General features: G+C 44.0%; 1 protein-coding gene across 1 annotated transcript in view; it reads right to left on the bottom strand.

Moving 5' to 3' along the window:
* Positions 1 to 20,492, bottom strand: part of LOC124606854 (delta-sarcoglycan) — a 450,590-nt gene that overhangs the window by 90,401 nt on the left and 339,697 nt on the right. Inside the window, exons 4-5 of the mRNA XM_047138933.1 lie at positions 13,826 to 14,015; positions 8,145 to 8,264 (exon numbers count right to left, since the gene is read on the bottom strand). Of these exons, the coding sequence (XP_046994889.1) occupies positions 8,145 to 8,264; positions 13,826 to 14,015 (310 nt within the window). The remainder of the gene's footprint in view (positions 1 to 8,144; positions 8,265 to 13,825; positions 14,016 to 20,492) is intronic.

The following is a 20,492-nucleotide window of genomic DNA, read 5'->3' as shown; positions in this document are numbered from 1 at the left end:
GAACGATGCAAAACACCCATTACTTTTATTGCGTTAGATGTTACACGCACAGTGATCACCGACAGTCCAACTTCAGAGCATTCTTTTTAAGTGTGTATTCTCACCTTTGGTTGCAGTCTCGGTAAGCCCTCCAAGTGCAATGCCATCAAGCATAGTACGGTACGTTTTAATTTAGTTTTAACTGCTGAAGACACTGGAGCCTACTAGTTAGAAATTGTTACCATTTTTAGATCAGCACTTACCAACATCAAATCGACAAAGTGAAATTTAATAAGCTACTACGACTACTTTTAGAACACGAATAAATCTATATCACTTCTTTTGAGATGTTCTGTTATCTCACAACGTTCTGTTATCACGCTAAGTTATATAACATACGAATTGTATTGTTCTAAGTTATAAACGTCACCCTTTGTTATGCTTTGAAAGTGTCACTGTGCCTTTGCTATATCTTCTACATATGACTCCTTACGATTTTGTATTTTACCACAATGTTAAATAGGTAAATAGAAACAACATTTCCACGTCCATAAAACGAAATTGTATTTGGTACATACCCAGAGTTAATATCACGATCAAATAAAACCAGGTGGAGCTGAGGGAATGAGATTCAAAAAATATACACTAATATTAGCAGATGGTTTTTTTTATGTGGGCAGCACAACAAGAGATGATGGCCAAAGTCGAGAGGATATAAAATTGAGATTGGTAATAGCAAGTGTCTCACATAGAGAACTTTGCTGATGTCGAATACAAATTTCAAAATTAAGAAGTCTTGTTTGAAGATTTTGATCTGGAGTGTACCCTTGTATGGGCTGTCGTGCAGTGATTAAAAGGCTTACACAGTATAGACCAGCACTGAGAGCAGCATCAAACCAGTCTCAGACTGAGGTCCACAACAACAACATCCTCAGGAAAAATCTTGCTGCTACAGTTTGGTCCCTGGTTTAATGCCTCACAGTCGGTTTTCAAAAGTGAATATCTAAGCTTTTGTAACAAGTATTGGCAAGGGAAAACGATGAGATGACAGCAGAATTAAAGTTGGAAGAAAGTTTATACAAAGTTGTTGTGCTTTTGTTCTTCTCTGTTTAATATCTATTTAGCTGTTTTAATCAAAGACTTCTTCCAACAAAAGGAGTGATAAGAAATCAAGAGAAAGGATAATTAAATGTATGAGACTTGCTGATGAAATGGCATCACTAAGTTAAAATGGAAACTCAACTAACAATGTGTTAAAATAACTCAGCATCAACTCTGATCACTGCAGAATGAAGATAACTGTGAAGAAGAGAAGTTGATAATTTCAAGCAAACAGGATACAAAGGAACCTGTAACATGTCATGACCCATCGTCTTAAAAGCAAGGGTAGGTACTGCAAAAATTGTTTTACAGAAGGGGAGTATTTTCTTTGGTCGAGTAAATAAATGATTAAAAATACTTAGTGAAGTAATTTGTAAGGAGTGTTGCTGTGTACGTTGCAGAAGCGTGGGCTCTATCACGGAGAGGGGAGAAAGGCTTAGAGACTTTAGAGACGTGGATTTGGAGAAGAATGGAGGATATGAATGGAGAAGTTAAAAAAAAAGAATGAGGATATGCTACATAAGAAAGATAAGAAAAGATTAATACTGGAAAGAATTAAACAGAGCAAAAGAAATTAATTAGCACACAGGATGAGAAAAGCCTGGATGATATAGCGTGCACTAGAAAGAATTGTGAGGGGGAGTAGAACTAGAGGAAGAAGATGATATCAATTAACTGCTGACATCAAAGTAATTCAGTTATAGAAGGACAGATATAAAACCGGAAGGAACGGAAAATGCTAAACTCACAATGATGAACATGTCTAGATAGCAAAACACGTTATCATCATCATTATAGTATTAAAGGCATCTGTTTTCGGGTATAAATTATTACTAACTAATTATTACCGTATTATAAATTCCAATATTAAGCATTTCTGAAACAGCATCTTCAGCCGTAACTTTGTAGTGAATTTCCTTTGCGTCCTAATAGGTAGTAAACTGCTACAGAGAGCAAAGTGTCTTCCTGGCAGAATGCGGCTGTTTATCTGCCGCACTTCGGTACGGCAAGATGAGCTGCACGCGCAGCTGTCAGAAGAGCGACCTCTGGCGGTGCTGCGACGCGTGTCAAACCGCCGTGAAAACGCCGACCCGTGGCTGTAAGCGTAGGGGCAACCTGTGGAATGCGGCGGCGGCGGCAGCGGCAGCGGCGGTGGCGCCTGGCAGGGCGACCTCACATCGTGCACGACTGTCAGCCGGGCCGTTAGCCGTGACGGCGGCAGGGGCAGCGCACGTCACCGCGCTAACCCCTTGCCGTTTATTAGCTGGCCGACCGCCGACCGACAGCATCATACCACTCACTCTACCGAGGGCGCGAATATTGTGGAACGGCCAAAATCAATAAACACATTTTGCCCACACACATTTGTTTCATGTCAGTATTTGTTTATCTGCAAAATGTGCAAAAAAGAGGGAAGGAGGACTAGAGTTCAACATTCTCACGACAGCGCGGTCATTAAAGACGGACCACAAGATCATGTTACGAAAGAATGGGGAACTATATTAGCCGTGCACTTTTCAAAGGAACCCTCCCAGCATTTGGCTGGATTGATGTAGGGAAATCGCGGATGGCCAGACGGGGATTTGAACCGTCATCCTCCGGAAAGCGAGTACTGTGATCTAAGTACTGCACCACTTCTCTCGGTGAAATCCATATAGGATATTCTGGCATTTGCTGTTAAACTTTTCTATGGGTTGTAAAGTGTGTAGATAAATTTCTGATTAGGAAGCCAGGTCCGTAAATGTACCATTCGAATATAAAATAAGTTTCGGGATCGGATCACTTTCAAACCTCTTCCAGCTCTGTACAATAGGTAATGATAGAGCTTCACAACGTATTTATCGAGAGTGGTTTCCGGATCGCCTAGTTCCATCACAAAAAACTATATTCGTTTGACTACAAAAACGTCTAGGAGAAACTGGTACTCTTGCAAGTAGGAAGATTGCCAGAAGTTTGGATACATTTGCTGATAAGCTAAATCTGCGACAGTACTCGTACCTGTTTGCCCTTGCTATCTTCGGAATTTTGTCGATGATGACTTACCGAAAGTGTGATGGTATATCTCAACACACGTTCGTTTTACAAACCAGCATGAATACTCTTTCAGTTCCCTCGTTCCCCAATGATATTTGAAATTCCGATGGACTGCTACGCACAACTTCCGCCCTATGAGATCGCAGTTCTTCCAAAGTTCTTTTAAACTCCTGTCTTTAATATGGAATGCGCTGTGCCTTCCACCTTAAGTCCTTATCCTTTTTCTATCACGACATCAGTTCTTCCATCTCGTAGTGGCCTTCAATGTATTCATTCTACCTGCACGCTACTTTCTCCGCGATTAACAATGAAATTTCTTTTGTGTACTTAATGTTGTTGCCTTTACTTATAATTTCACTGGAGTTTATTTTTACTCTTGTGCAATCTACAAGGGCTATTGGGAAAGTAAGGAACGATAGGTCGCGAAATGTAAACCACATTGAAAATCAAAACTGTTTTATTTGCAACAGTTAGCTACAACTGGTAGCTACTTATCTCCATAGTCGCCGATCCGACTTAAGCGTTTGTCATAGCGTTGTACCAACTTTCCGATACACTCGTCATAGAAGGCAGCCGCCAGTGGCTTCCGCCAATTCTCCACGCTGGCCTACAGCTCGTTGTCTGTGCCAAAATGTTGTCTTCATAGGCATCGGTTCATGTCAGCAGAGATGAAACTTAGAGGGAGACAATTAGAGGCTCTGTTGTGGATAGTCAAACATTTCCAATTGAAAACGATGTAGGAGCACCTTCATTACCCCTGCAGAATGCGGCTCAGAATTATCTTCAAGAAGAAAAGCATGATAGTTGGGTAATGTTGGGTAATGGCTTCAGCCGAAATTTCTCACCAGGCCCTCGTACTTGGCGGGAGACACTATTTTTCTAGGTATATTTATGTGCTCCCTACGTGCTCAGAATTAAACAGAACGAGGTAATGGGATCAATGGGCATACTAGAGACACTGCCAAACACACCTGTGCAAACCTTCGTCGGAGTTTGATTGTGGTTTTTCATTTCGCGATCGATCGTTCCTTACTTTCCGAATAACCCTCGTACATCAGTCGTTCGGCCGACCATTTATTATTTGCTTACTTTATATTTTTCTTGCAGTATTGGGTTACAAGGGGTGGACAAAAATACGAAACAGCGCGGGAAACGTGTGCTTGAACGTAAATGCAGATATGAGCCGAGTTTGCAGGATAGGCTGTTGTATTTGACCACGAGCGCCACCTTTGCAGTGTCCCCAGTACATTGGAAGTGTCGGTATTCTGTGTAGCTGAGAATGTATTATACCGGAGCTTTATATATTTGAACATGGGCAAATTTTTGGTGCTTTTATGGTGTGGGTGCGTCCGTAACCAAGATGGGAAAAGAGTTTGGTGTTTCAAGAGGCACCAGATCAAAGATTTCTACCTGATACAGGGAGAGCTGAACAAGACATCATCTCCTGAGCCACAAAGAGGGCAAGATTGCGTGTTGTGTGGTCGTGACGGACGGTCACTGAAGAGGATTGTGACGAAAAATAAGAAAACGATAACTGAAAAAGTCGTTGTGCAACTAAATATCACACTATCGAAGCCTTTCACCACTAAAACGATACGAAAGGAGCTGCATAAGCAGCGAATTACTGCGTGAGCACTCATCGTTAATGGAAATGCCCGTAGCACGGAAAAACGTGGTGCCGAAGCCATAAAATCTGGACTGTGGAGGAATGGAAGAAATGTATTTGGTCGCTTGAATTTTATTTCGCGCTGTTTCGAACTTCTGACCGGGTTTACACCTCAAAATTGAAACATGACGGAGGTTCGGTGGATCTCATGACACCTCTCCATCGTCGGATTACTCTCAAGGATTATCTGACCATTTTTGGTGATCGTGTCCAACCCATGGTACAATGTTTGTTCCAAGACGACAGGGCTACAGTTCACACATCTCGTGTCGTACAGGACTGGTTTTTCTAAGCACGAGGATGAGTTGCTGTATCTCTATCATCGTCACCTGGATTCACCAAAGTTTTGTGAGAATGATGGTGTAAGTTCCCTTGAAAACCATGTGGGACCTAAATTTATCCACTGACAGACCCTCTTGTATATAGTGTGCGTTATGTAGTACACACAGCTGCCACTTACGGCAACAGCAATGAACTTATCTCACGAAGGCGTCCAGTCGAACTGAGCTTGAATGACATGTACAGCTACATCTTCCGTGTTGCTTCAAATCTGTACCAGAATCCGTCAACTCTACTGACTGACGAATAGGATCACGCCAGAGTCCTGTTGACTCATGAGCAGATTTTTCAGCTGGTGAGAGATCTGGAGAAAGTGCTTGCCAGAGCAACACTAGAACACCTTCTGGATTGGGCTTTGTTTGGACAATGCAGGAATCGCGTGGCTTTATTGAAAGATAACGTCATCGAGATCTCAGTCACTGGCCTAAGCACGTCAGAAATTAAAAGGCTGTTGTCCAAGCTACCGGCGACGCGAATTAGGTGTAGCCATGTTTCTACCCAGTGGCTCGCATACACCACGCCATGTGCCGGACCCGTGTTCCGGTGAAGAATGCAATCGGGCAACTTCTAGTTCCCCTCGAAATTTCCACACAGCGAAACGCCCAGCATGATGTTGTGTGATAAGGCGGAAGTCCTCTCGGGAGATGACGTGGTGCCACTCGTTTGCATCCAATGTTGCTGATGGGCTTACCTCTGTCTACGCGTCTTCCTCTGCTGCCGCACCAAGAGAAGTCTCAATAATGTTCGCCGTACTGACAGCAAGTGGTTGCTCCAGGAATCGTCGCACTGAATCTGTGTACACTTATCTTGGTGCGAACAATCGCTTTTCAAGACTCAAGCTACGAGGCGAAGCTGTACCATTGGACTTGTCTGAGAGAATGACGTATCCTTCCTCTTCGGCGCTAATCGCAACAGGTAGTTGAGGAGATCGTACGGGGCGTTGATCATGGCCCTTTTGAATACAAATATTCAATATTCACTTGACAGTCATGGAATCTAAATTACCGCGAACGGCAGCATCATGGAACGATAAGCCACACACACTTTAGGCGGCGTTAGTTGCCACTGTCTAATCCCGACACGTACTGCTAGACGCTTCTCTTTCTTCCACATATGACTAACAGCAAAATGAGATTTATTTATTATTGAGTATTCAGACTTCAGACGTGTTAAAGTATTGTAATTAGATTTCATTCGTGGTACACTATTTGGAATGAAAGACAAGGGAGGTTGGTTAAAACGGGGAGCTCTAAGGCAAAAATTATTGTGAGACAACTAGATATACCTTACGAAGTACCTCAATAGTGACAATACGACGTATAGAATGGTACAGAAGACATTACACGAAACAGGTGTAGATCCATTTACTGTTACATAATCTACAATATTCTGCTCCTCGTGTTGTCACTGTTGAGTTATTTACTAAGATCTATTTATTTGTGTATAAATCATTTCTGTTTGTGATTGGAAGCATATGCAAATAAACAAACCTAATTCATCATAAAATTTTAACGGAAATGCAAAAAACCTTAAGTGATAACAGGTAGATGAGGTCGGTGAGTCGAACAACCTAATATATCAGATAGATATCGATACGTAAGCATCGCATGCTACAACTAGTATGGACTGTCTAATCAGCACGAAAGGTAAATCCCTGAATTCTCCTCCTAATAAGAGGTGAAAGGAAAACGTGGTTCTCAGTTCATTTAGGGAAGCAGTGGCCTAATATCTCCTTCGAAAAACATCACCAAGAGCTTCTTAAAGGCTGGCTGAACAAGTAGTAGGAGGACGATCCTCTTATTTTGAAGTGAGCATCTGATCCTAAAGATAGGGAAAAGTGTCGGACGGAACAGCGAATGGGGAAACATTATACTGAAGGGCCTGATCAGTATTCTCTGGTATCAGTACAGATGTATCAAATAATAACTTTACTGGGATTGAAACAGTATTATTTCAGATCTCTGTATGTGAACAAGTAAAAAGAAGATTGATTAATGAATGGAATTCAAATGCATTGGAAATGAACTAAGTATAGAGAAAAAAGAAGTAAACAAGTAAAGGTACTCTATGCACACGTTCGAGTTGCGTAAGTGAAGACGTGTAATCAAAGGCGAAAGAAAAGAAGAGATAAATATTCAATGAAAGTTTTCCGAGCGTGTGACAATGCGAATACATCGCTATATTCATAAATGTTTCGCCCACTGTATTTCGTACAGCGCCACACTGAGGAAGCCATTTGATATGATGGTCGAAACCTCTACATCTAAATCTACATCCATACCCCGCAAGCCACCTGACGGTGTGTGGCGGAGGGTACCTTGAGTGCCTCTATCGGTTCTTCCTTCTATTCCAGTCTCGCATTGTTCGTGGAAAGAAGGATTGTCGGTATGCCTCTGTGTGAGCTCTAATCTCTCTGATTTTATCCTCACGGTCTCTTCGCGAGATATACGTAGGAGGGAGCAATATACTGCTTGACTCCTCGGTGAAGGTATGTTCTCGAAACTTCACCAAAAGCCCGTACCGAGCTACTGAGCGTCTCTCCTGCAGAGTCTTATTAAATAAATCAACGTGATAACTTACCCCGTAAAATTTTATTGAAGATGATTGTGGCTGTAGATATCCTACGTTCGGAAAGATTTTGCGATATAAGGGAAGAAACTGGGACACTGATGTGGAAAGGGGCAAACTGACTTAGAGCGCGAACAAACTGGAAGACAATATAGAAACCTGCTCTGTGAGAGAAAGAGAAGATCACATATTATGCATATGCACACTCACACAGAGGCAGAGAGAAAGAGGCAGAGAGAGAGAGAGAGAGAGAGAGAGAGAATCTTATCATGAGTGATAGATTCAAGGTGAAAACCAGCGGAATGGCTGTTAGTGCAAGAAACGAAAATTACTGACGAAATGGTAGTGGAGGTGGAGATAAAGGTTGTCAGTGGTAATGTTATATGACAGAAGCGTCTGTGAAAGAGGTGATGCCGTGCGTAGTGTTCACATGTTCTAGAAATGCATCATTACTCACCGGAGACCCTGAGCGAGTCGGCGCCCACCACCACCTCGTGCCGGTCGGCGTGGAAGAGCAGCTGTCCCTTGGGGTCGGTCACGCGGAACGACTGGGAGGCCACGTCGAGGCGTTCACCGTCTGAAACAGCATGGCATCGTCACAGGGCGGCCGGTAAAGACAGAGGTAGCAGGCCTCTTCAGGAAAGGACTGACTGTGGGTAACCTTAAACACGTAGCTGTAAGCACAAGCTGTAACATAACACACCGATAAACTTCTAAGTCTTGTAAAGAGGTCATGAAGAGATTGACGGTAGGAATCAATGTCCGGGAACGTCACCTGATGAAGCTAAGGAGCGCATGAATAATGTTCGTACAGTGACGAACCCCAAATGATACTTATTGCATTACGTCGGATGGGGTCAAACGCATTAGTAGCTACCACAACAGTACCGTAGAATATTTCAACTCAAATTGCCTGTATAGAGAGGGACCTAGCAAGAGACGTCGGTCTCCATAATTTATACGCTTTTTAACAAAGTTGGATGACTTTTCCGTGCACAGATTCATGTATTCGTTTTGCTCCTCAAGACAACCTCTCACAGTTTCACGGTATTTTCTTCTTGAACAACTCGCCATAGAAATTGCTACGCCACGAAGATGACGTGCTACAGACGTGAAATTTAACCGCCAGGAAGAAGATGCTGTGATATGCAACTGAATAGATTTTCAGAACATTCACACAAGGTTGGCGCCGGTGGCGACACTTACCATGTGCTGACCTGAGGAAAGTTTCCAACCGATTTCTCATACACAAACAGCAGTTGACCGGCGTCGCCTGGTGAAGCGTTGTTGTGTTGCCTCGTGTAAGGAGCAGAAATGCGTACCATCACGTTTCCGACTTTGATAAAGGTCGGATTGTAACCTATCGCGATTGCGGTTTATCGTATCGCGACATTGCTGCTCGCGTTGGTCGAGATCCAATGACTGTTAGCAAAATACGGAATCGGTGGATTCAGGATAGCAGTGGAGATGACAGGCATCTTATCCGCATGGCTGTAGCGGATCGTGCAGCCACGTCTCGATCTCTGAGTCAACATATGGGGACGTTTGCATGACAACAACCATCTGCACGAACAGTTCGACGACGTTTGCAGCAGCATTAACTATCAGCTCGCAGACCATGGCTGCGGTTACCCCTGACGCTGCATCACAGACAGGAGCGCCTGCGATTGTGTAGTCAACGACGAACCTGGGTGCACGAATAGCAAAACGTCATTTTATCGGATGAATCCAGGTTCTGTATACAGCATCATGATGGTCGCATCCGTGTGAACGCCCATTGCCGGCCGCGGTGGTCTAGCGGTTCTAGGCGCTCAGTCCGGAACCGCGCGACTGCTACGGTCGCAGGTTCGAATCCTGCCACGGGCATGGATGTGTGTGATGTCCGTAGGTTAGTTAGGTTTAATTAGTTCTAAGTTCTAGGGGACTGATGACCACAGATGTTAAGTCCCATAGTGTTCAGAGCCATTTTTTTTGAACGCCCATTGGAAGCGTGTATTCGTCATCGCCATACTGGAGTATCAACCGGCATGATGGTATGGGGTGCCATTGGTTACACGTCTCGGTCACCTCTTGTTCGCATTGACGGCACTTTGAACAGTGGACGATACATTTCAGATGTGTTACGACTCGTGGCTCTATTCTTCATTCGATCCATGCGAAACCCTACATTTCAGCAGGATAATGCGCGACCGCTTGTTGCATGTCCTGTACGGGCCTATCTGGATGCAGAAAATGTTCGACTGCTGCCTTGGCCAGCACATTGTCCAGATCTCTCACCAATTGAAAACGTCTGGTCAATGGTGACCGAGCAACTGTCTCGTCACAATACGCCAGTCACTACTCTTGATGAACTGTGGTATCGTGTTGAAGCTGCATAGGCAGCTGTACGTGTACACGCCAACCTAGCTCTGTTTGCCTCAATGCCCAGGTGTGTCAAGGCCGCTATTACGGCCAGAGATGGTTGTTCTGGGTACTGATTTCTCAGGATCTATGCACCCAAATTGCCTGAATATGTACTCACATGTCAGTTGTAGTATAATATATTTGTCCAATGAATACCCGTTTATCATCTGCATTTCTTCTTGGTGTAGCAATTTTAATGGCCAGTAGTGTATATCTTGTATATTCACATGTCAAAGTATTGTTGGGAAATCTCTCGTAATTTTTGTGATGAACTGCCTAAATTCGACTTTTTTTCAATTTCTCATGTAATACCATCTCAGTTGTATTCCTAAAAGCATAACAACTGCAGGAATTGTAATTTCAGTCTTGACGAAATCCACAAACGGGGAGAAAAGTAAATGTGTGGCATGTTTACATTTGACGTCTTAGAGTAAGATATGTCATTCGTCTCCCTATGAACCACGGGCCTTGCCAAGCTGAGGTGGCTTGCGTACCTTGACGATACAGACGCTCGTACGATATCAGGTTTGATTCCATAGTTGAACAGTTGTGCCCTGCGACTGTATTCACTTCAATTAGAAAAGGGGCCATCAATCAGTCGCAGATGAATTTCAGTAACTATGTGGCCGTCTTCGTTGGAATAAATGTAAGTAAATAAATGTAACCTCTTGTATAGAAACATAGTTCCCACTTAACTATGTGCCTACACAAGTGACTTTATTGTTTTAACTAAAATTTACTGCATTGAATGGAAATTTGTGGCAAGGCCTTGTGGGACCAAACTGCTGAGGTCATCGGTCCCTAAGCCTACACACTACTTAATCTAACTTTAACTCACGCTATGGACAACACACACACCCATACCCGAGAGAGGACTCGAACCTCTGGCGGGGTGAGCCGCACGGACCGTGACAAGGCGCCCAAGACAGCGCGGCTACCCCGCGCATGGCCACACAGCGTCTGAATTCTACATACGCAATAAACATTATTTGCTACTGATTGCTGTATACTTTACTACTTCAGTCGTACGATACCACAACCACAACTGACGGGTATCTTCGGGGGAGCACGTTCTAGCAGGTAAAATAGTCCCCCATTCAGAATTCATGGCGGGGACTAGTCAGAGAAAACAAAACTGCTATTTACAGGCCAGAGCGTGGATCCTCAGATCCCTTCAAAATGGTTCAAATGGCTCTGAGCACTATGGGACTTAACATCTGTGGTCATCAGTCCCCTAGAACTTAGAACTACTTAAACCTAACTAACCTAAGGACATCACACACATCCATGCCCGAGGCAGGATTCGAACCTGCGACCGTAGTAGTCTCGCGGTTCCGGACTGAGCGCCTGAACCGCTAGACCACCGCGGCCGGCTCAGATCCCTTAATCGCGTAGGTAGGTTAGAAAATTAGAAATAGTTTGAGGTTAGGTACAGTGAGTATTAGTGAAGTACAGTGGCAGGAAGAATAGCATCTTTGGTTAATCCAGTGCAGTGTTATCAAACGTAACAGTAAATGAAATGGCGGTAATACAGGAGTGGATACAATAATGAATAAGAAAATAAGGATGAGAGAAAGCTACTCTAAACAGCATAATGAACCCATTATTGTAGCGAAGACAGGCACGAATCCAACATTCACTGCATTAGCACAAGTTTACATGCCAAATAGTTCCACAGTTGATAAACAGGTCGAAAAAGCGCACGAAGAGATAAAATAGAATATTCAGTTAACTGAGAGAGACTAAAATTAATTGTGAAGGGGACTACAATTTACTTCTGCCAGTACCTCTTCTCCTACTTTCCATACTTTACACAAGCTCTCCTGCGGTCCCAGCAGAACTAGCACTCCTGAAAGAAAGGATATTGCGGAGACGTGGCTTAGCCACAGCCTAAGGGATGTTTCCAGAATGAGATTTTCACTCTGCAGCGGAGTGTGCGCTGATATGAAACTTCCTGGCAGATTAAAACTGTATGGCGGGCCTAGACTCGAATAGAGGACCTCTGCCTTTCACGGGCAAGCGCTCTACCATCTGAGCAACCATCTGAGCAACCAAGACTTATGAAATCGTTATTTCAGTAATATTCACACTTGTCAGCACCTTGTTTATTTGGAATTGTATTTATTACATTCTTCTTGAAGTCTGGTGGTATTTTCCCTGTCTCATACATCTCGCCGACCATGTGAAATAGTTTCATCATGGCTCTCTCTCCCAATGGACAATAACATTACCGAAATGGAGTGACCTGTCCGTAGTCTCTAGCTGAATCCAATGTAACATCTTTGGAATCAGTTAGAACGTCGACTTTACTCCAGACTACAGCGTCTCAGCTTCTCTTTCTCGGCTCTTCAGGAATAATGGGCTGCCAGTTCCACCGCTTCTTTAATTACATTGCCCCAGTACGAAAATGTTGACGACAGAAATTTGGTATTTTTGTAGTCATTATAAGCAAGGACCATCTCAAATCGAGATTTTCCTATAGCTCAGAGTTTCGTTGGTGGACGGAAGACACATTTGACTTAGTTTCTTCAGTAATCTTCCCGTTTTCGATGTGTGACAAGGCATCACCAAACACGGGTGCGACCATCATGATGCTTTAAACAGAACCTGGATTCACCCGAAAAAAGGACGTTTTGCCATTCGTGCACCCAGGTTCGTCGTGGAGTACACCATCGCAGGCGCTCCTGTCTGTGATGCAGCGTCAAGGGTAACCACAGCCATGGTCTCCGAGGTGATAGTCCATGCTGCTGGAAACGTCGTCGAATTGTTCGAGCAGATGGTTGCTGTCTTGAAAACGTCTCCATCTGTTGATTCGGGGATCGAGACGGGGCTGCACGATCCGCTACAGCCATGCGGATAAGATGCCTGTCATCTCGACTGCTAGTGACACTAGCTCATTGGGATCCAGGACGGCGTTCCGTATTACCATCCTGAACCCACCGATTCCATATTCTGCTAACAGTCATTGGATCTCGACCAACGCGATATGATGAACCGTAATCGCGATAGGCTACAATTCGACCTTTATGAAAGTTGGAAACATGATGGTACGAATTTCTCCTCCTTACACGAGGCATCACAACAACGTTTCACCAGGCAACGGCGGTCAACTGCTGTTTGTGTATGAGAAATCGGTTGGAAACTTTCCTCATGTCAGCACGTTGTAGGTGTAGCCACCGGCGCCAAGCTTGTGTAAATGCTCTGAAAAGCTAATGATTTGCATATCACAGCATCTTTTTCCTTTCGGTTAAATTTCGCGTCTGTAGCACGTCATTTTCGTGGTGTAGCAACTTTAATGGCCAGTAGTGTAGTTGTCACGCGTTCGCAGTTCACTTGCCTGGCCAGTCGAGGTGCCGGGTGAATCGAGTCTACTGAGTCTGGGCCGGCCGGAGTGGCCGTGCGGTTCTAGGCGCTACAGTCTGGAGCCGAGCGACCGCTACGGTCGCAGGTTCGAATCCTGCCTCGGGCATGGATGTGTGTGATGTCCTCAGGTTAGTTAGGTTTAATTACTTCTAAGATCTAGGCGACTGATGACCTCAGAAGTTAAGTCGCATTGTGCTCAGAGCCATTTTTTTTTACTGAGTCTGGTCCGTGATACCAATGGGCGTGTCTTCCTATTCCAGACACGCTCACTTCTGTGTCCGCCAGCCCTGTATTAGTATGAAAGACTGACTTTGCAGCAGCGCCCACTGCGTGGAGAAGACACGCCCGCAGAGTAGGAGAAGGGCGGCTTACTGAGGAAGAGGCTGCTGGCGACCCGGCCGTTGTGGTCCCTGGTCTTGACGGTGAAGTTCCTGGAGGACTCGAACAGCAGCGGGTAGCCGCGCCGAGACCGGATGGACGAGGCCAGCAGGGTGTCCATCACCAGGGCCTGCCCGCGCAGCTGCACGCCGCCCGACACGATGCGCAGCGATCCCATGCCCTCCTGCAACAGGACAAACGACACGCGCACCGTCTAGAGCCCTAGTCTTTCCTGTTAAATCAAATGGAACTACGTGGTTCCATGACCTTTTTCAAGTCTCAAACATCTATGATTTACGAGGGCTATTCGGGAATTAGGTTCTGATAGGTCGCGAATTGGAAACCACTGTGAAAATTTAAAAAAAATGTCTTATTTGCAACAGTTAGACACACCTTCCACTACTTCTCTGTAGAGCTACCGCTCCGACTTACAAGAGGAAGCCACGACGTTTGGAACGCTGATTCACTGCAAACTTCGCACACTCGTAGTACTTCATGAGGACAACAAAATGTCTAAGCAGTAGCGCGTACTTCTCAAGCGTTATTGAGAAAATCGCAAGATAATTTCGGTCGTCAAATATATACCTGTGCGTGGCCATCTTCGCCACGAAGCGGCGGCAGCCGAGTGGTTAGCGTTCAAGCATCAACGGCACGTGATATATATCACATCTTGACTCGACGACGGCCGAATAATGCCGTAGAGCGTCGCCTACCAACATTTACGTGGTCAGTGGTATGGCGTAAAGTGCACCACCCACACCTTGATATGGGAACGCGCGCACTGTGGTATCAGGTGGTAAATGGGAAATACGTGACTCGTTCCAGGTTGTATACAATTCATATGGCGGGCGAGCCACTGTGTCCGCAGTGCAATGTTACAGACACACAGGAGCATCGCCTGATATGCGGGCCTTCGGCGGACGTATGGTGTTTGGTCAAAAAAATGATCGCCTTCCTCCTTCGGGTGGGGCCGCAAACAATAGAACCACTGATAAATATGACATATTATCCCCGAACAAAGACAAACGCAGTGACTTGAATTCGAGGCTTGACTATGCGTTATCTTTTCCGAGACGGCAGTAAGAATGTTCTCGACTTTTGGGCCTTACTACAAGAAAATCACTCACAGCTTATGAGACATCCGAGATATCGAACATATTACGCTAATTTTTTAGGGAGTGCCTTGCTTGATCGCCCACCCAGTTGGGGTGTCCCGGGTAGGAGAATGTAATTATTGCCTATAAGTATCAGAACAAGAAAGGACCAGGACAGTGGAGAGGATCGACCACCACACGTGAAGACGTACCCGACACCAACGCGACGTACAACGGGATTAGCGAGGTACGCGCCCAAAAGAGGAACGTGGTCCGTTATTGTTTTGTACTGACAGAAGCAGGATATTTTTTCACTATTATGTAAAAAAAAGAAAGGTCCACTTATTTACGTTTCCCAGAAATATTTTATTTTATAAATGTCATCGTCTTATATATTAAAACAAAATGCTAGAAGCAGTTTATGTTTGTTATTGTTACACCATTCTGTAAAAAAAAAAGGTCCACTTATTTACGTTTCCCAGAATCGAAAGACTTGTACCTGGCGAACGGTCTATCTGACCGGAAGCCCTAGTCACGCGACATTTATTTTATTTGTGATTACATTCTATTTACGCAGTGTAAAATTGAACTGCAATCGATATTCTGAAACCATAAACACATCCAGTCAGTCTGAGGCATCGCGATGTTCAAATGGTTCAATAAAATAAATAATTAAAAAAAAACCGTAATCACTGGATCGATGGATCGAGTCCCGTTGGTCAGTTTCATTTTTAAATTTCTAACACAGTCATTTTCTTTACTATTTATATTATAATTGGTTTAATGGGAAAAGTAAGTGTAATCGGATGAGCTTTTATTAAATTTACAGTGTTATTTGGCAGTCTACAAATTTTCTTTATCACAAATAATATAATATTCATAACTATCGACTAGTAAACGACCAAATATGATAATGTATGCTTGTCCGTGATTTGAGAAATCCCTTATACCAGGAAGGAGTCCTAAACGACTTGTTACCTCCAAGTTTTGACCGGCACAGACTGCTTTCGAAAGATGTACAATTAATCGTCGCTTTCGACATTACAAGTTGCAGGATGGTATTTTTCGTAAAAACATGGAAAACATAAAGTTAAACGGTAACAGCTGAATAAATGCTATGTTTCTGTAAAAGCAAGGTCTTTCGCGGTTTTCCGTGGAAAAACAAACCTCGTTAACATTTTCAAAAACCTCTCTTTCAGACGATAATTTGGAAGCAAACCATGCATTACGCAACATTTCCTTAAATATCGGCGCTGATAATTGGTCATGAAGTATCGACCGTTTTTAAATAGCGTCTTCACGAGAAGCAATTTCCCCCTCTCTTTTGATTAAATACGAACAATTTTGAAGACATGGACAAGCATACATTTTCAGTAGTACTTTATGCGTTTGGTCGTTTACTAGTCGATAGTTATGAATATTATACTGCCGGCCGCGCTGGCCGTGCGGTTCTAGGCGCTTCAGTGCGGAACCACGCGACTGCTACGGTCGCAGGTTCGAACCCTGCCTCTAGCATGGATGTGTGTGATGTCCTTAGGTTAATTAGGTTTAAGTAGTTCTAAGTTCTATGGGACTGATGACCTCAGATGTTAAGTCCCATAGTGCTCAGAGCCATTTGAACCAATATTATATTATTTATGATCATAAAAATTTGTAGACTGCCAAATAACACTGTAATTTTAATAAAAGTTCATCCGATTCCTCGTATTTTTCCCATTATATCAATTGTAATATAAATAGTAAAGAAAATTACTGTGTTAGAAATAAAAAAAAAAACTGACGAACGGGACTCGATTCGGCGATCCAGCGATTACGGGGCTTGAACGCTAACCATTGTTTTTCTTGTTTTTTCTTGTTTTTTTTTTCGCGACCTGGACTCGAACCCGGGATCTCCAGCTTACATGTCAGACGCTCTATCCATCTTTTTTTTTCTTTTTTCTTTTTTTTTTAATTTGGTTCGTTATTGATCGTTGTGTTGGGTCGTTACGGACATCACATGACATCCGGTCAAGTTCGTTTATTGATCCCTAGTTTTTTTATTACAGAGGCCAACCAGCTCTCTGACCGAACACGCTGAGCTACCGTGCCGGCACCATTCGGCTGCTGCCGCTTCGTGGTAAAAATGGTCACGCACAGGTATATATTTGACGACCGCAATCATCTTGCGATTTTCTCAATAACACTTGAGAAGTACGCGCTACTGTTTACATATTTTGTTGTAGTTTAGAGTACTACAAGTGTGCGAAGTTTGCAATAAATCCGAGTTCCAAACGTGGTGGCCTCCCCTTGTTAGACATGTGTAGTACCGTTGTGCCACCTTTCCAATACTCTCGTCATAGAAGGCAGCCGCCTGTGCTTTCCGGCAATACACTACGCTTGTCAAGACCTCGTTGTCCGTGCCAAAATGTTGTCTTCAAAGCCAGCGGTTCATGTGACCAGAGATGAAACTCAGGGGCAGCCAATTATGGGCTGTAGGAGCATGTTCACTGCCCCTGCAGAGTGCAGCCGAGAATTGTCTTGAAGAAATAACCCCCATGACAGTTGTGCTATGTAGGCTGCATGACATCAAGCGAAAACTCTCACCGGGCCTTCGTAACTGCCTGGATCCGCCATTTCCTTGGCATCTTTATGTGCTCAGTGTGCAATCAGAACTGAAAAGACTGACGTGATGCGATGGACGGGCATACTAGAGACACAGCCCAACACATTTGATCAAAGCTTCATTGGATTTTCACTGTTGTTTCCATTTCGGAACCGATCGGAACTTACTTTCCAGATAGCCCTCGTATTTATCCAGCGATGAATGAAAATTGTTACCAAGGCTGGGATTTGAACCCAGGTCTCTTGCTCTCTAGGCAGATTCACTGACCATTACACCACCCAAGCACAGTGGCTTTGCACAACTGCATGGAATACCATAACACGCCTCTCTCCTCATTCCGAATTAGTATAGATGTCTCAGCACACTTGGTACTCCCCTTAGACTCAAACAGCATTCTAGATGCTCTCCAACTGTATTGGAATAGCACCTCACCATCGAATGAAATGGTGTGTTTAGATCTTACAGGCTCTCATAGGAGAGGTTCCCAGAGCCCTTACACGCATTGAAAGAAACTAAACGAATGAAACAGGGGTCCTGCATAAAACTCACGCCAAGATGATTTGATCAAATGACTCTATACGACTCCAGAGACCCTTTTCAAGTCTCAAACATACATGATGAATACACAAAGACTGAAGCAATAAATCAAAATCTGTACGAAAGCCGGAATTCGAACCCAGGTGCAGATGCGCTAACAAGTACGCCACACTCGCACAATGGCTTTGCACGACTGCACAGACTACCCCAGCACGCTTCCCTCTTAGTGATATGTCCCAGTGATAGTAACAGATAGCCGCCCGGTGTGGCCGAGTGGTTCTAGGAGCTTCAGTCTGGAACCACGCGACCGCTACGGTCGCAGGTTCCAACCCTGCCATGGGCATGGATGTGTGTCATGTCCTTAGGCTAGTTAGGGTTAAATAGTTTTAAGTTCTAGGGGACTGATGACCTCAGATGTTAAGTCCCATAGTGCCCAGAGCCATTTGAACCATTTTTTGTCACCCCAACAGGCACGATTTACACCCTTGTATTCCATATGGCGACGGGGAGGGCGTTCCATTAATCATAAACACACCCTGTAGTCATGGTTTACTCATACCATTCATCATCTGTATATTCTATTTTCTTTCGCTACTGAAAATAATTTCCCATAATGAGGCTCAAAAATGGTTCAAATGGCTCTGAGCACTATGGGACTTAACTGCTGAGGTCATCAGTCCCCTAGAACTTAGAACTACTTAAACCTAACTAACCTAACGACATCACACACATCCATGCCCGAGGCAGGATTCGAACCTGCGACCGCAGCGGTCGCGCGGTTCCAGACTGTAGCCCCTAGAACCGATCGGCCACTTCGGCCGGCTCCCATAATGAGGGAATACTGCAGTAACGATAGTAGATTCATTGTTGTTGTTGTGGTTGTTTTCAGTCCAAAGACTTGCTTTCTGCATCTATCCATGCAGTAGCTTCGTAGAATTCGGTAAAGGTGTAACACTTTCCTTTCTCTTCAGTGTTCACGAAAAACACCGCATGATTCAAATAGAAAGAACAGCTATAATTTGTTTATTAAAGCTATAAAAGATAGAAACACATAGGGTGCATCTTTTTTTTTGTTTTTCTGTTTTTGTAGCAACATGGGACTACACCACGAGAGAAATCATTTTGCATGTCGCATTTTGTGCAAAGTCAGTTCACTGTTCAACGTGCACTCCGCCGTCGATTTGGCAAGAAGCCACCTCTGCCCAAGCGGAGGCACACAAAGTTCTTGGAAGTTTATTGCACATGCAAATGGAAGAGCACAGGTCGGCCACGTACGTCTGATGAAAATGTCGGGCGTATCCGAGATGCATTCGCACAGAGCCCTCGGAAGTCCATAAGACGGGTAGGCCAGGAACTTCAACTTCCTCAATAAACGGTGCGGCTTGTTCTGAATCGATGCCTGACCAATGAAGCCTCCTTACAAGTAGCAGTTATTGCAGCAGTTGCGTCCCGTCGACCATAAGAGAAGGTACATATTTTGTATTTCAATTTTCCAGGATACGGCAGCGGACACTTTCTCGGAATGACTCAACTTCTAGGACGAATCGACGATTCATCTACATCGGATTCAGTAAACAGTCACTATTTAAGAATTTGGTGATAGTAAAATAATGGCGTCATTGTCGAAAATGAAAGAGACTCACCGAAAGTGAGTGTATTTTGTCCTGGTTCTGTTCATAAAGTTTATGACCTTTCACTCTGCGGAGTAAACTGTGAGAGGAACGTCGTATCTGGTAACGTTGCAGAACTGATCGTTTCTTCAGCCTCATGAAGGTTCCAAAGGTTTCATTTTTGTGCGTAACGACCCTATGCCTTACATTCACCTTCAGGTGCGGTGTCACCATAACAACAACATCCCACAAGGTTGAATTGGAAGACTAAAACAACACCTTGTTCGTAGCTTTCCATCTCCCAGGTCACCAGACCTTACAACTTGCGCTTTTTTCCGGGAGAGTGCATAAAGACAGAGACTTTGTCCCATCTACGACAGATTGTAACAGGTGAGAAATCGAATTGTTGAATGTCTCGCTTCAAGAGACAAGAACCTGTTCATTCGTCTGTGGAACGAAATGGACTAACGTTTCGATGTTTCTCGAGCAACGCGTGGTGCTCATGTTGAGTATGTGGTGTATTGTCTATGAGACATTGCTAACGTGTTTACGTTTCTCATAGTTTGTCTATAATAAGCAATTGAAATCTGTTCTTTCTTTTTGGACCACTCTGATGGCAGTAATATAAAAAAATTATGCTGTTCGTACACAAATATATCCGATATGTGTATTGATGTACTTGCGAATTTTACGCGATCCACAAGGGAAAGAAGAGTTACCATCTAGAAGACTGTAGTCTATAGACAAAGCAATAAATTACGCCAGGGAAAGATGAAAGAACCTGCGACAATCGTACCTGCATTCGCACAACTGCTTTT

Source organism: Schistocerca americana, chromosome 3, assembly GCF_021461395.2.
Source record: "Schistocerca americana isolate TAMUIC-IGC-003095 chromosome 3, iqSchAmer2.1, whole genome shotgun sequence".
In the NCBI taxonomy this organism is placed as follows: Eukaryota; Metazoa; Arthropoda; class Insecta; order Orthoptera; family Acrididae; genus Schistocerca; species Schistocerca americana.
This window is presented reverse-complemented; position numbering and strand designations above follow the sequence as displayed.